Here is a 17217-nt window from a genome sequence, read left to right as displayed (position 1 = left end):
GCGCATCCTTGTTTGACCCAAACCACCAGCAGCCAATCAGAGAGTGCGACGTTTCTGCGCCGTTATTAGTAGTTACAGTAAAAGTCACAGCGACCCCCAGCGGTGACGCCCTGCTAACGCTCCACCTGCAAAAAAAAAAAAAAAAAAAAAAAACAGAAACACTGTGCCTAAATGATTAGTTGATGAAACAATTAGACAGAAACACACCTGGGAACGATTTTAATTAATGATTAATTATTCAAGTGTTTTTTTTTTGTTTTCCTCTGGTACCAGCTTTTGTGAATGTTAGTATGAATATTTGCTCGTTTCTATGTTTCTACAATAGGGAAGTAATAAATATTTTATTTAAAGTCCATTACGCTCTAGTCTAAAGTAACTGTGAATTCATACTGAAATCAGATGCAAATAAATGGAAAGTTAATCAATATCACAAAATGAAAAAAGCAATGGAAAACAAAACAATGGAAGAAAAAATTAGACAATATAGTAACAAACAAACTTGGAATATATGATGGGGTGTAGTTTGCCAATTAAATGTAATGGTATTTATTAGAAAGTGAAGGCAGATTGTAAATGACTTTTTTGCTTTTTGTACTTTCAGTTTTCCCTCCAAACGAATTTTGTTGTTTTATTTTAATTTTCTCTCTTCTTCTCGCTCTGCCCCTCATAGCACTACCATCAAATGGCTCATTTTTGAATGGATACCACTGCCCTAAGTAAATGTACTTTTTATCTTAATCTTCCATTTCTGTAAAGCAGCTGCCATTAAATGCCTATTAATGCAACTTTAAATGTCACTTCTATAATGTTCGCTTCAAGCATTTCATTAGATACCATAAAATACGCACAGCTGTTCAGTGGATACAAAAGAGTCTAAGGAGGGAAGCTGTTAACAATCTGGCACTGAGGACTTCTCCAAGGTGAAATAAATCTGAGGATCAGAAAAAGGAAACACATTGTTCTACTCTTAAAAAATTTGGCTTTTTTATTCGGACTTCATTATAAGTTCTTGTGAAAACTGGAAACTTTCACTTCCTCAGGCTTTTATAAGTTATTTAAATGAAATAACACTTCATATTAATGCAACTTGCGAAAACCACTGTCTTAGAGGCCACAAATATGTATGAAATCATTTGCAGCTTTTCTTAAATTATAGTCTTTAGAGAAGCAGGTTTCACTTTTGTTTTCACCGACTAAACACGTCAAACTGAAGGCTTTTATATACTTTTTTTAAAGACCAAATAATTGCACAAGTGTGTAAAATACCTGCTTTAAATGACGTGTCATGTGTCGTTTATTACTGACCCTTAAAGGATGCTTACATACATTATGTCTTCTGTCACTATGTAACCTCTCTGAATGTCTTGGCAGTCAGGGAGATCTTTCTGTCCTTTTCTCTGCTGTCCAGCAGAGGGCTTCTCTTTTATGAGCTTTGTCCCCACAAGTCCATTTAACCTTATCCTCTTCTGATCAACACTCTGACTGAAGAGGACCACATTAAATTGATTTTTAAGGAACTGATATAGTCAATCCAACATTACCCCAGTCCTAAAACCAACATGGCAAGTAAATGACTAACTAAATATGACTAATCATATTTGATTGAAGAATAACAAGCCATAAATTTGATCATATAAATCACCATGATCACAGGTGAAAAAATAATAATCAAGCATCTGTGTGATTATGCAGGAAAAAATTCACATTTCTTTAAATTATGCCATGAATAAAGTGTAAAATTTAATTATTTGTAGTTTTTAAGCCTTAAAATGCAGTGTCAAAGACAAAGTAATATTTCATATTATTTTCCAGCTGTAGGACATTAGTATCTGTATATATTTTGACATGAGATCTCGTTTGCTGTGCAATGAGTGCACCTGCTGGCAGTGTACTACTACTTTCTTCAAACCTCCATGAAATGAGATACTGTAAGTGTATTTGAGTTTTTCTCTCTGAGTCTTAAAATTAATCCAAATAAGGAATTATTCACAATATATGGACTGTGTTATCATCTTTAATTTGAGTCTAATAGCAAACACACTTTCTACTCTTCTAATAGTCTCATATTATGTGTTTGCAATATTCAGTATTTCATTTATAGTTACAGTGATCCAGCTGTTAATAATAAAAGATAAAAGCTTTTGCTATAATATTCCCATAGAATGAGGTGGAAAGTAACCACATGTCTTCTGCTACTGTGACTGCTTGAAGCCCACGTTTTATTCTAAGATGTTACTTTTGTTAAATATTGAACAACAATTACACCATGGTCCACATGGATGAACTTTTGGGAATATAAACTTGGTTACAACAAGTGCTAAATTTTCTACTCCCATAAATAATGATTTTCATTGTGTCTGTTTTTTGGATTTGCAACAATTCACACCAAAAGATCCCTATTTTGATTACTAGGGCAATTGTAATGTAATTCACAACACCTATGTAGAGTATTAACAGTATTATGCTACACTCTGCTCGCCTTTATTATTTTAGTTTATATTGTTTTTACATGTCACATGTTCCTAAAGAATTGGATTTTTATCAAAGTACCAAATACAAGTTGACCCACAGAGAATAACAGAGAACTATCTGTAAAGTTCTATTTTATATTTAGAGCTTTAGATTTGATCTTATGTTGCATGAACCATGACTAATTTCTAAACTAATGTAGTTTAATTGCGGACTGTGTGAGACTAGTGGGCGTGTGCACAGCTGCTGTTTTGATGTTCACGCAGACCAACTTTTCTGCCACAACATCGGTACTATCTCTTTAAGAGAGGTCACCTGGGAAGGGGACAGGTGTGAGTTGCTGTAACATCACGTTCAACCGGGACCGTGAACCGTTTGGTCCATCTGGAGAACTTGACCACGACCCTCCTGTTGCGTCGGGTCAAAGCCAGGATGGGACGTCTGACTCACTTCTGCTCTCTGCACGGCGGAGCTCGAGCTCTCACGCCAACTCCACCGTCAGTGACGTCTGCATCACGTGTCCGTCTCTTCCCTCGGCACGTCCGTCGTATTTTCCTCCCCTACGCTGCCTGCTTTAACACTGAGAGCCACTCGAAATAAACAAGCGCAAAAAGGGGGCTGTTGTAGGGACCGGTCCGGCTCCGGTGTCACGTTTATCAGCAGCCGATGGACGGAGGGGGCTCACACCTTTGAGTTACCATCAGTGAAGCCCAGACCACCCGTCGGTCCGTGGCTCCACTGAGCCCGTATCACTGCAAACTTTTTATTTTAAACCCTGCGCTGCAGACGCCGAGCTCCGTCCCAGCGAGGTGAGTGACTGTGTGTTAAATTTATTCCAGACGGTCGTGTGAGTGTTGCACCTTTCCCAAACTTGTGTGAGCTACCGTGCAGCCTTACCTTTGCGGGCTGCGCTTTGGCTCAGCAGAGCTGGCCAGCTGCATGTCGCCTGCTTAAAATGGCGACAGCCAGCGCTGGGGGGGGGGGGAGAGAGAGGGAGGGAGAGAGAGAGAGAGAGAGAGAGAGAGTAGTTTTGGACTGGGGGCTTGCCTAGTCCTCCTCTGAATTGATCACAGTGTTTCAAACATATTGTAGAGACGAGCCCATTAAGTTGGGGCTCACTCCGCCTAAGTTGAGCGGAAGATGAACACGCATCATTTTCGGAAATGTTTGCGCTACAGCACCTCTTTATCTTATAGGTGCTGTTTCACTGCAAACCGTGATGTGTTGTTGGTTTGTTGTTCTTTAGAAACAGTGTTTCCATAGTCGTTACTGTAACATGTTCATTGGAGCGGAACCGGCACAGTTTCCCCTTTTCTCCAGCCTGTGCTATGAATGAACTTAGAAACCTCTCTGACCTCCCATCAGCTGTGACCAGCACTGGGTTTCGTACTTACCTGGATGAAATTCTACCCCTGGTTTGCTACTGTTCAGCCCTGCGCCTCTGTTTATTAGAGAGTTTATATTTTGGCCACAGCTGATCAAATATTGGTGTTTAAGGCTGACACACTTTTCAGAAACTATAAACACAGTTCGTGCTTTTTCCAGAAGTCAGTTGTGAGGTGCATGCTGCTGCCTCGGTTATTTGTCATGTTAGTGTTGTCATGAGTGTGTGTGAGGCTCTGGGGATTAGAGCAAAGCTTTCCCAGACAGCTAATGTGTGTGTCTGTTGTCCACCTTAGTTCCAGGTATAGACATGGAGCTTAATCCAGATACTTATTTATCACCCAAGGTGCACCTTGTGTTCTAACAGCACAAGTATTTCCACACTGTTGTGGTTAAGTGGGATAACAAACAGGCTCTGTGCAGGTCATCTTCGATGTGAGGGCTGTAAACTTCTAAATCTTCATAAGATCTGTGCAAAAGTTTTTATTATTGTTGTTATTGTGTCTCATCTTGCTCTATTTCTTTGTGTTTCCGTGGTGATGGCTGTACATCTCCCTGAATCACCACCTCCTCTTTTCTTATTTCCTCTCTCTCTCCCTCAGTTTTAGGTTTGCAGCTGACAGGTTGGGTTGCTTTGTGCGAAAAGAAAAATCACTACAATCAATCAGTATATATATTTTTTTTAACCTTACACTTTTTCATTTCACATCCCAAGTGTCTTTTGTTTTGTTTTATTGGATTTTTTTTCTAATCATCCATTGACCAGCTGATGTTGTAATGAGACTGAGATTCTCTCTGTGTCAGTACCTCAGTAATGACTTTTCATCAGTTTCCTGTCTGCATTAATGACAATTTACTTGCAAAGTGTTAACACAAAGAAACAGTCAGCGGCCACTCTTGCCTTTTCACAGTCCTCGGGGGCAGAGCAGTGTGATCTGCTCACACGTCTAGAGCGAGCAGGTTCGGGTCAGCAGCACTAGTGGCCTCTTGCTCTGCTTGGTTGGTTAACAGCTTGTGATGTCAGCCATTTTAGGTTGGACAGCACAGAGCATGGTGCTCCGCCATTTTTCTCTCCCTCTCCTTCAGCAACCCAGTTTAACGCATGCACTGGCAGTGGCCACAGCAATGCAGCCGTTTGCAGCCCACGCAACCATCCGCTCCGTGACCTGAGAGCAGCTCAAATAGGATTCAGACGCAGATGGAACCACACTATAGAAACACTGTCACTGAAGTTTTCTCATTGTTGCCTGGGTTGAGTAGGGGATCGAAACGAAAGTGGAAAGAAGTTGAGGCACAGAAAACATGGAGGCATTTAGGGTTGTGAGCCATTGTTGTTATCAGCTGTATGAGTGAGCGAAACCCTGGAATTGATTGACAGGAGGAGGATAGTTGGAGCCATGTCTGTTTGAGGTGAGAGTCTGTTAAGTAACTGGCAAGCTGTGCGTGTTTTGGTACAGTGGATTAAAAAGAAATCACAGAGTTTGTGTTTGTGAACAGAGAGAGATGGTTAGATTTGGAAGGGTTTGTCTTCTGGTTCAGACTTGGTAATTAGCTTGAATCCTCGGGGGGGAAAGAGGTGGTTCTTCAGTCCTCTCTGAAAGAGATAGCATCTGCCAGGATTTAAGGCCTGTTTATGTATCCATGCCTGCATTGCCTACAGTGAATGCAGGAACCCTGTATGCCTCAGGCCGCAGCAGGCCAAACACAGGAGTCACCGAGAGCAGTGGCCCAGGCAGATGTCTGGACAGGGACTCAGGCACTGAATTAACAGAAAGAGCCAATGGCGTGCCTTGGCGACGGCGACCACACCTAGCAGGGAGACATCAACACCGCGTGAGGGAGGCACTGAAATAGGAGCAGGGTAGGGACTCTCCAAATACCACTCACAGGGGTGTGTGGAACAAACAAGCCCTGCTAGAGCCAGGAACAGGATGGCATAGGAGGTGTGTGTGTGTGTGTCTCTGTTGGTCTAAGTAACCATATGTGTGCGTGTTTACCCACACGCATGTGCTTCAGAGAAATGAGCTGGTTGGGGGGGGGGGCTAGGAGGTGGTTGCCATGGGGACAGTAACACACCAGTGGCGCTGCCGACCTGTCTCCCTGGGCCAAACTTGCTCGGAAAGGGAGGAGAAGAAGGAATGGTGGGAGGGATGGAGGAAGGGAAGCAGAGGGTGCAGAGACGTTTGGAAGAGGGAGGGGGAGCGAGGGTGAAGAGACAGAGGAAGAGAGAGGAAAAAAGACGAGGGGAGGCAAGAAATGTTGCAAACAAGGAAAGTGCTGCCGGTATTGTGCACCTATTCTCTCCTAGTAAACAGAGGATTTGTTAGACACACAGACCCACACAGTTTTCGCATACACATGCGTTCTCAGATCGGTGGTGAGTAGGTTAGTTAGTGCGGCCAAGCTGTAGGATTGCTGTCGGTTCTGAGAGCTATTATTGGCCTGTACCCAGAGGATATAGCCCAGGCCTAGACAAGAGTCAGGCCAGGGGATGAAAGGAGGTCATGCTGTGCTGAGCCATTGATGAGGCGTAGATAATATAGGTTATGAATCAGGAGGGTGAAAACAATGTCTTTGTGTGTCAGTGGGAGATCTGACTCTCACACACAGGGAAAATGGCAGCCTCACTACCTCAGTAAACAAGCCTCACACACAGGCATTCAGGCAGCCACCCCCGCACGCCACATACACACACGCACACACACACACACACACACACACACACACACACACACACACACACAAATACAAGCACACATTCGCCCCCGCCCACCCCACCTCTCTTCTCTCTCAACTCTCAATCTCACAGGAAACCCACACATGCAAATGTTGACACATATAACAGACACAAACCCATCATCACCACATGGTCAGTCAACTTATGTGCAGTATTCAAAGTAAAGTCATTGGCCGATTCACTCAAACCAGTGAGTCAACATAACTGGTCTTGAGCCTGGCGTCGTTGAGGCATGAGCTGTCCATTTCGAATTGCTGACAATTACTCTGGTTGCATTGTGCATTGTTTCATTCCTCACCTGTGTGAGGCCTCTGGTTCTCTGCAGGCTATGGTCTGTGCTGAGGCTTTTGTGTGCAGATGTGTTCACACAGTTGCAAATATTGATGTCTCGCATAATATCACTATGTAGTGGGAACTTTTTCGCCAATGCAGTATGGTCTTCATGGCTGTCGAAATGTGCCAGTAACTGTGTTTCATACTTTAACCTCTTCTGTATTCACCATTTGCTTTAGTATAGGTATTATTTAGCGTGAGGCACTGAAATGCATGCATGTGCACAGACAGTGAAGCTGAACTCCAGGTTATGTCCACTGGCTAAAGAGCTCGGGTTGGAACATTCCAGGCTTTGCAGTGCAGCAGGGAGGGGAGGGGGGGGAACGACTGTGTGTGATTGTCGTTTTGGAGCAAAAAGGGGGTGTTGAAGAGCGGGGGTTGGCAGGGTGGGGTGGGATGGTGTTGGCTGGTTGGAGGGGGGTATCGGGGAAGAAAATTCCTCATTGAAACACCTTCGTGCTTCCTCTATAACAGTTAACACCCCTCCTCTTGCCTCCTCACCCCAAACCGACTGCCCATCCCCCACCATCCTCTCCCGTTCACTCTCCATCTCCTCTCGCCTACACACCCACACCCAGCAGAACCACGTGATGGATGGCTGAAACTGCCCACCCATAAGCCTTTGTGTCGGTCATATGACCAGCCAGCCTTGGCAGAGCGGTGCCCCCTGATGCAGAACTGAATGGCAGGGGAGTAGGAGGGGTGCACAACAGTCCAAGCCAAGGGCAGTTACTCTCTCTGGGGGGTGCATGGGGGAACAAGGGGCATCACGTTCCCCCCACAGTAGCAAACTTCATTTGCCTGTTAACCCCTGCCACTCCATGATCCAAAGAGAAGGCTGGTGAAAAACAGGCTAAGGTGGCGAATTCAGTGTGAATCTAATTTTGTTATAGGCTGTAACTCATTGTTTGATTATCAAGGTGTTGATTTCAAAAATTCCCAGAAGTTGGTAGGATGTAGAATGTACTGAACCTTAACTTACTTTTGCTGGCCAAAACTTGGTCTGGGGTTACAGGCTTCTGAGAAGTGAACCTTCACTCAGAGAGTGTGAAAGCGTGGCGGTCACACCCTAGACCTGTAAGGGTTAACATGGCTTTGAGCTAATGTACCATGACCTTTCTGTGTCAAAGCAAGACTGTGTCTGTGGGTACAAGAGAAGGAAGGCAATTACAATTTGTATAAGTTATGCATGATTGAAGAGAGGCAAATTACTTGAAGTGATGACAGTGACTTGCTCACCTGAGTGAGATAGTGGTGCTGCAGCAGAATTGTGCACAACGGGTTAACTCGTGCAGAACTAGTCCAGGACAAGTTTAATATTTGCCTGGAAATGCCCTGTTTGCACATAGGAAGGACGCGATTATTTTAGATTTGGGCTGTCAACCAGAAAAGCTGAATTTAGTTTGACTTTGTAAGTAAAGTGTATTTGCATAGGGAGGGGTCTGACTTTGAGAGGTTTTTTGGGGTTTTCCTGTTGAACCTCTGCAAGCTGTTGAGCTTCTGTGAGCTTTTTCTGCGCTGTGCGTGAGGTGTCATGTCGGTGCAGAGTGATTGGTAGAGTTATTGCCCTAGAGCTGTCCTCCAATACTGCATCACTACCTCTCTGTCAGAAGGAGGGAGCAGAAGGAGGAGGGAGGGAAAACTCCTCCACAGGAAGCTTCACCATTTTGCATGGAAAAAGTGATCTAGGTGTGAACTGAAATTTTTAAGATGCATATTCTTGTGCAGGTTGGCGTGTGTCTGTCTGCACCGTCTGTAGCATTGTTGGGTGAGAATGCCATCTCTCCAAGGAACATCTGTTGAACCACCCACTTGAATAATTGTCAAGTAGACAATCTTAAGCAGCACATTCAAGAGTGGGTATTTCTGTGGCAATCTTTTTGAAGGTGTTTGGTGAAGCTGCAGAGGCTCTGGATTAAAAAAAAAATACAGAATGTGTTCTCTCTGTGGGGGTGTGTCTGAACGAGGGGAAGTGAGACAGAGTTGTGTGGGGGAGGGGATATAAGGGGGTAGGACAGGAGCTCTCCCAAAAAGCCTTTGGTGAAGAAGCAGACAGAGCTGGTTTGAATGCCTTTAAAAGAGATAGCCTTGAGTTTCATGGAGCAGGGGAGTTGAGGAGAAGGCTGGATTTTATTTTTAATCAGAGATTTAGAAGCAACTCTGGATGTTAAGGGTCTCAGCTGAATCTTTTCACAAGGTTTTGTTATTATCTGTGCTATTGATGCTTTACCTGGAAACAACCAGATGTGCGTGATCTTCCAGCTCAGAGGAAGCTGGTCTGTACTGATATCTCATCTTATTTCTCTGTTCTAGCACTTTCATTTCTTCCCTCATTTGACCCTGAAATGTAACATTTTATTTCACTAACTGATAAATCAAGGTACATTGCATGCTGACTGATGGCTTCAACTAAAATATGTTCTCCTCTTTCATTTTCAGGTTTTTCCTCATAATTGCAGTAAGAACTGCAAGTGGACCTATGGACAAGTCCCGGTAATGTCCTTCCCCCGTACCTTGTCTATAGACAACTGGAAACGACTCATAATCTCATTCACACTCCATTTACAGCCATTTGACCCAACTCTCTCCACCCTGTGGTCACACTATGGCCAGCAAGAGGAAGTCTACTACTCCTTGTATGATACCTAGTAAGATCATACGCCCACTAGATGAAGTTGAACAGGATGCTCCTGTTCTTCTCCGTCAGTCCAAGCTTCCTGGAGGAGACAGACATAGCCCCCTTGACCCTGGAGAGTCTTCCAAACCAGAGGCAGGGGACAATGTCAAAGATGGTGTTGGCACTTATACATGTAAGCCTTGTAACTTTGAGACCCATGACCTTAACTTGTTCTTGGATCATGTGTACACTGGGCACCCAGACTTCCGCACAGACCCCAGCTTCTTTTGTGTGAGCTGTGGGGTCTCAGCACCCAAGTTTGAGGGACTGGCCCTACACAATGCCAGGGTACACCCCAGCACAATAAACACTACTTTGCAGCTGAGGAAGAGAGACAGGAGGGTTGTGGTGGAGCAGAATCTGGTGACAGGGACAGATTCACAGAAGGATAGTGAGATTTCCATCACAAAGACCCCAATTATGAGGATGCTGAAGGGCAAATCTGAGCCTAAACGGATAGTAGTGTCTCACCTAGTCACAGATGAGTCTGCTTCAGACCCTCACGCTACCTCTGCCTCCAGAGAGACAGAGAGAAAAGAGCCTGCTGCAGTCACAGTCACCCACGTTCCCACAATAGTCCACAATGGGACTACCAAGGTCACACTGCCCTCAGCGATCCAGATAGTCAATGGGTCTGGAGCGTTGCCAATGCTGAAGACCCCCATCACACAGGTAAAGTATTTGCTGTTTCTTATTTTGTTTTTTGGCTTTGTACTTGTCTTTTATTTCTGTAAAGCACTTTGAATCACTGTGTATGAATTGTGCTTTATAAATAAACTTGCCTAGCTTTTCCTTAATTTACATTCTTTTAAATTTCTTTCCTATAGGTGGTCTCAGTGGTTCAGAACAGGAGCCTTCATCAGTCTGCACCAATCACAGCCTCATCAAATGTTTCCTCCACTTCCTCAACTTCCTCCTCCAAAAATCTCCCCAAGGTAATAGTTTTGTTTTTTTTTACCTTAGGTGTCTGAGTGTTAAGAAGTTAAATGCACTGCAGTAACTTCCCAGGCTCATTGTCACATTTTCTGTCCCAGGTGATGATTCCTTTGAGCAGCATCCCCACCTACAGTGCCTCCATGGACTCCTCTTCCTTCTTGAAGACCTCCTTCAGTAAGTTCCCATACCCTACAAAGGCTGAGCTCTGCTACCTGACCGTGGTCACAAAGTTCCCTGAAGAGCAGATCAAGATCTGGTTCACCGCCCAGAGACTTAAACAAGGCATCAGTTGGTCTCCTGAGGAGATTGAGGAGGCCAGGAGGAAAATGTTCAACACCATCATACAGACAGCACCCTCCAGCTCACAGAACCAGACCCAGAGTCAGCCCAGCCCAGCCCAGCACACAATCACAGTGCTACCTGCGTCACTTGGTGCCACAGGGATCCCTCATATCCTTCAGGGATCTCTCGTCAGTCAAGGAGGGGTAATTGTTACGCAGCCAGTAATGGCCAATGGTATCCAGGTTAACAGTGCTCCTGTGGCCCTGGCTGTCACACCAAAGCCCCAGGCAGCAGCCCGCCCTATGATGCAGGCCCGCCCTGCTGCAGCCCTGGTGGCAGACAAAGGCGTCAGCATGGTGGTGGGAACGGTGGGCAGCAGCAGCACTGGGAGCAACATCATTAGCAACAGTAGTAGAAGTGGGGGAGGGGGCTCTAGCAGTATTAGTAGCAGTCAAGCTAGTGTCATCAACCTTAGTCTTGGAAGCAGTGATCATAGCAATGGTAAGGTGAGCAGTGTCAATGGTAAACATAGCAATGGAAATGCAGACTGTAATGAGAAGAGCAACAGTAATGTTACCAGTCATGTAAATGCTAAGAAGACTGAAATCAGCAAAGGCAACACCAAGACTGTGCAGTGTGACAACAAAGTAATCACAGACAGCAGAAACAGCACAGACAGACCTGTTAACAGTAACAGCAAAACAGGCAGTGATGGGCAAAAGAGCAAGGATACTGACAGCAGCATCGATAGTGCCACAACTAGCACAAGCACAGATGATGTTGAGCCCACCGCTGGTGACTCTCCAACCATCAAGATGGAGGAGGCATCTTCCCCTGCCTCCAAATCCTCTTCCCCCACTCCTGTAGCTCCTTCAAGCAGCACACCTGGGTCTCGGACACCTGTGAATGCGTTCCTGGACCCGAGCTTTTACAAGGGGAAGAAGTCTCAGGAGCAGCTCAATGCTCTGAAACATAGTTTTCAGGTCAGCCAGTTTCCTGACCAGGAGGAGGTTGACCGCCTCATTGCTTTGACTGGGCTCACAGTACGAGAAGTCCGAAAGTGGTTCAGTGACCGGCGCTACCACTTCCGCAACCTTAAGGGTACACGCACCAGCACGGGTGCACAGAATAAGTCTGGCACCCCAACTGCAACAAAGAGTAGTTCGAGCACACCAGGGAGTGGCACCGCTGGCAGTGCCAACCCGGTCGACCTTTCGGAAGGTGGCAGCAACTCTGGTGCAAAAACGCCACAGCACAGCTCTGCACCCCTGAGTCCATCTCCAACGCAGACTCCCACCTCACCCACCACACCTTCCCGCCGACTCCCCAGACCACCTTCTCCTGATTTTACAGCTATTCGCTACAAGGAGAGAGAACCCCACCAGGTGAGAATCTGTCATTGGTATGTACTCCATGGGCATAATACTGAATAGGCAGTGTAGACTGACAAAATGTTTTCCATGTGATTGCTCAGTTCTTTACCATTAACAGTCTATTATTCTTAGAATTAAAATGGAGACTCCACCGATTTTACTAACAAAGTCTGTTTTCAGGAGAACTCCTGCAAAAACATGGTAAAAAAAAGTTTATCAGACCAAGTCAGACTTAACACTAACATCAGTGTGATGAAGGCAACCTCGGTTTGAAAATGAAAATAAATAAATATGCTCATCCAAGCAAGTAAGCTTGTATTAACTTTGGCTGTTTAGGTAAAGGCACTGGAGGCCAGCTTCACCCAGGGCCCTGACCCATCAGGAGAAGAAGTGGACAGACTGCGATCTGAGACCAAGATGACCCGAAGGGAGATCCATGGTTGGTTTGCTGACAGGAGGAAGAGAATGGCAGCTGAGAAAAAGAAGGAGGAGGCAGAGCGAGCAATGAGAGAGGAGGAGGAGGTTGATGAGGAGGAGCGACAGAGAGAGGACAGCTCAGGAGAATTGAAAGTCAACCCGATTAAAATAAACCTGAAGATGCTGAGGGTGACGGAGGCCAATGGCAAAGCGGAGGGAGACGAGTCGGATAGCTCCGCTCTACCGCTTCAGGTCAGCACCACGCCTGCAACCTCCCCAGGCCCCACTCCTTCATCCACCGCCAAACCATCCCTGTCCTCCACCCCAACAACCAAATCATCCCACTCTCCCAAGCCCACAGCTGCCCGAGGTAAGAAGACAGCAGAGCAGCTTCACCTGCTCAAACAAGTCTATGCCCGGACCCAGTGGCCCAGTGCTGCTCAGTATGATGAACTCATCTCAGCAACTGGACTGCCCAGACCGGAAGTAGTGCGATGGTTTGGGGACTGCCGTTATGTGCAAAAAAACGGTCAACTGAAGTGGCTGGAGGCGTACCAGAACATGACGCTAGAGGAGGACCTCCAGAAAGGGAACACACAGATCCTCCAAGACCACCTCGAAATGCATGGCAGGCTGGAGGAGTCGCAGGTACTGACAACAAATAGTGTTTCCATGATTTCTTTTAGAGGCATTCAAAGTGTTAAATGAATTAAAACCTGAGAATCAGATTAATATGTGCTGATTGTATTTCTAGTGTTAACACAGTTTTCTCTTAAAGTAACTGCTCTATAGGAGAAAATGTACTAACAAGTTCCCCCACAAGTGTCTCGTGTTGACACTTTGAGAAATGCATGTTCTTAACTGAATGTGTTAGAAGATATTTGGGGTGTTTACATGTAAATGACTGCAAAGTCACACAACTGAAAAAAAAAATTTCACTTCCTTCTTACATATTAATTCTACATTATTGTGAATTGGGGCAACAGCAACCTCAGTGATTCAGTTCAGTAACTGTCATGTCATTTAAGGATTTTTTTTTTTTTTTTTTCTTCAGTTAGAAACTGTTGCTGGCCAAATTTAGTTTTTTTTTGTTTTGTGTTTAATTCATTCATTTATTTATAGTAAACCAAGTAACTTATTGTAGCTTAAACCTCTTCTAAGATGGAAAAGACAGAAGTCCCCAGAGTAACATGCCAAATTAGCCAGAATTTAAAACTGCATAATTTTTAAGATATAATATTACAATAACTGAGGACTTGACATCTAGATGCTTCTTAGTTGCACTGAAAATACATATTTCATGTCTATCAGGGTGTTAAACTATATAATGTTAGTGTGACTGTGAAAAAACTGTTTAGAAAGCTGCTCTCAAGACTTTGACATGTTGCCAGAGGTGAGGTCTAAAGTGTGAAACAGACTTGTTAGATATTCCTACATCAAAAGTTTGCACACACCTTCTCATCCATCTCATGGGGAAAGTGTGTGTAAGCCTTTGACTGGTAGTGTGTGTTTATTTTGGTTTCTGTGGTACTTTAATTAAATTATCAGTAACTGTCATGTTTTTTGACAACAAAGGAGCTTCTACTTCTTCTTTCTTTTTTTTCCCACCATATCAACATTCACTTCTGTTATTGAGTTCGTCTGCACGCGTACTTGAAGAGATAGTTCAGTTATGATTGCTGCTATAAGAGAGGTATTTAACAGAGGCTGTAGCCTGATGTCGTGTTGCACTGGGCTACATTATATTAAAAGGTGTGTAATGTACATATGTATATTAAGTAGATGAAGGAACGCATCTTCAAAAGTTTAACATAAACCGAAGCTTTGAAAAGGAAGAATGTTGGCAGAACTGTTGTACTAGGTTGAATTACATTGTGTAGACGAAGCTTTAAGTGGCCGGGCAATGTAAGATGGTATAAATAAGCAATCCTGTGTGTATGAAAGTGTTCATAGCCATTATAGGGCTTAGTATATAAGTGCTACCTATATGGGATAACAGAAGTTGAAAGCAGTAGCTGTGTGCATCATAACGCTCTGTTATGACAGTTGTAGGTCCTAAAGTGCAAACCTGCAAACTTCTGCTAGTTTGATGAGTTTGACTCTTATGTAATTTTGCAGTTGTTAAAATATCTTTTCAGCATTTACCCTTATCCTGAAAGCTGAAGGCTTTAAAATATGTTCTCACAATAAAATGGCTCTATGAGCTTTGCCATGCATGTCTAAACTAACAGAGATCATTCTTTCTGTTTGCTCTCTCTATTCTCAGTTACAGGAACTGGCTCAGAAAAGTGGTTTAACAACAGACTTGGTGCAACATTGGTTCTCTACCAAAGCGTCTTTGCCCCGGGTAGAACAAACCGCTGCAGCTCGTTCAACAGGACCAAGAGCAGTTGCGTCAGGTGTGGCAGCCGAGTCACAAACAACAGGGTCCTCCCCTCTGGAGCCGCAGCCAGGAGGAGGGATGGAGGTGAAAATGGAGCAGTCAGTGTGTGGCGTCACAGCGGAAGCAGAGAAGGCCACAACAGACAAGACTGTGAATCCTACTGAAGGTAGTCTTCATGTCTACAGTAATCATTAGCAAAAGTAATAAAGTTTCCTCAAGATTGACCTAAAAGAGTTAATCATACTGTGACCAGAGGGCTACAACTAACATCTGTCATTATTGAGGCTTAGGTGAAGTCAACATGTATGTTTTTATCCCAGCTATTCCAAAGCCTCAGGATTTTCAATTTTCATGAGAAAGATAATCAGCCAATAGTGTAAATGGAAATATGGATGAATAATCATTCGTGCCACAGCATGTCTCCTTAATATATAATTATGATCATGATGAGTTTAACACCTGTGTCACCTTCGGTGTTTTAAACAAATACAAGTGATACATATGTGTTTTCTAAATATCTTTTTTTTTAATGCAGGTACGAATTGAAGAGGCCGTTTTGCCTGAGGAAGGAGCACAGGTGGTCTTTGTATTGGGAGTTTGAGTAAAAGATGGCAGATGTGGTTGTAACAGGATCACTGGATGGAAATGGACCTTGCAACCATCTCCACCCATCCCTCTGTCTCTCTCCTTCCAGGTGGTAGGCATGACCTCCCCCACTATGTAAGATGGACACTAAAGCCACTTATTCCATCCAACCCTCCCATCCACCCACTCCCGGCCCTTCTTCTCCTGTTTTGTCTACCATTCTGCTGCGCGCACGCACACACACACACACACACACACACACACACACACCCTCTCCAGTAGCCTTCCATCCGCCATTTTCCCCTAGAAGGAAGCTGCAGTGCAAACTGAAGTGCAGGACTGGAGGTAGCTGTGGAAGGAGGGGCCGGGCTGACAGCATTTTTCTGCTGCGATTGTTCCGTCTGCCTGCTGAGATGAGAAAGAGAGAAAAAATAAAAGAGTAGATGTAGAGGAAGAAGAAAAGGACAAAAAAGGGAGAAATGTGGTCGCGATTGACACGTTAGCAGATCAAGGGTGGGGGTTGGGTTACCAACCAAGTCAGCTCTCAAGCGACGATGAGTGGAGTGTTGAGAGACTGTTCTGTTTGTTTTGAGGTACGAAAAACTGCACAGCTCTTTGCTACAGGGTGCTTGCCTAAGCCTTAAAGTAAATTAAATGAAACTTGTTTTTCCATTGTGTCATGATACTCCCATTTTTACATCATCATGCACTCACAGACCTTGAATTCACGCTTGCAGCATTTTACTTTAAATGTACTAGCTAGGCCGGTCACAGCATCTTATGTGCTATTCTGCACTGATGTTGATTTGATCAATTCTTGAGAATATTTTTGGTCACCTTTCTACTCACTTTTCATTTCTTAACTGTGCTTAACCTTTGGTTAAATAGAACATGTAATTGTTCAGTGTGAAGATGTCTAGAATTGTTTCACCCAAAGAGGGCAAGCACCCTGCTGTGTCTAAAACAATAAAAGCGACAATGTATTAGACTGTATGGAATCTGGTTTGTGTTGTAGCATCAAGTGCTTCTTCACGTCACTGACGTCTACGTACATTTGTTTTTATGGAACTTTCTTATGAATAAATTTGACTGTAAAAGAACTGTGAACTTTTATGAGTTCCATACTTAGGCTTGATGTATAATTTTTACAGATGGTATTTGCAGAATAAACAAAAAGTAATGAATTTGTGAGTGTTGTTGGCCTACATGAGTCATCTTAGCAAAGTTCTCCATACAGTGTGCAGCTGTAGTGGGCAAATAACAGCTGCTGGTTATAGTCTACATTTTTCTGCTTTTACATTACTGTCAAAAAAAGCTAGAAAGACCAAACCCAACAATAGTTTTGGTTCCACACAGCCATCAGGCTTTGGCTACATCAAACTACAAAGAGCACATCAGTGAGCCACGCTGTTGAACTGAACTGCTGCATACAAGCACACCATAGCTGCAATTAGTCCCTTAAAGTGCATGATTTTCTCCTGTGAGTGACATTTGATAAAAATTGCAGTATTTTTATACCTCAAGCAACTCAAGACACAAAACATACAGTCTACATTGCAGCTGTAAAACATTGGTCCGGCAAATAGCAATGCTGAAGAAAAAAAAAAAACTAATGCTTGAACCTAATTGCTGACCCTTGGTG

The 17217-nt window shown here is 44.1% G+C and overlaps 1 protein-coding gene across 1 annotated transcript; it reads left to right on the top strand.

Annotated features, from left to right (window-relative positions):
* The first annotated feature begins 2761 nt into the window (after window positions 1-2761).
* On the top strand, window positions 2762-16766 carry zhx3b (zinc fingers and homeoboxes 3b). Its single transcript, XM_026332117.1, has 7 exons — window positions 2762-3278; window positions 9362-10271; window positions 10427-10534; window positions 10634-12202; window positions 12527-13255; window positions 14874-15156; window positions 15526-16766. Exons 2-7 carry the CDS (start codon window positions 9528-9530, stop codon window positions 15534-15536), a joined length of 3444 nt encoding a protein of 1147 aa, XP_026187902.1. The 5' UTR covers window positions 2762-3278; window positions 9362-9527; the 3' UTR covers window positions 15537-16766.
* The last annotated feature ends 451 nt before the right edge of the window (window positions 16767-17217 follow it).

The sequence above is a fragment of the Mastacembelus armatus genome, chromosome 7 (genome assembly GCF_900324485.2).
Source record: "Mastacembelus armatus chromosome 7, fMasArm1.2, whole genome shotgun sequence".
Classification (NCBI taxonomy): Eukaryota; Metazoa; Chordata; class Actinopteri; order Synbranchiformes; family Mastacembelidae; genus Mastacembelus; species Mastacembelus armatus.
Note: the sequence above shows the minus strand (reverse complement) of the source record. Positions and strands in the feature narration are given on the sequence as shown.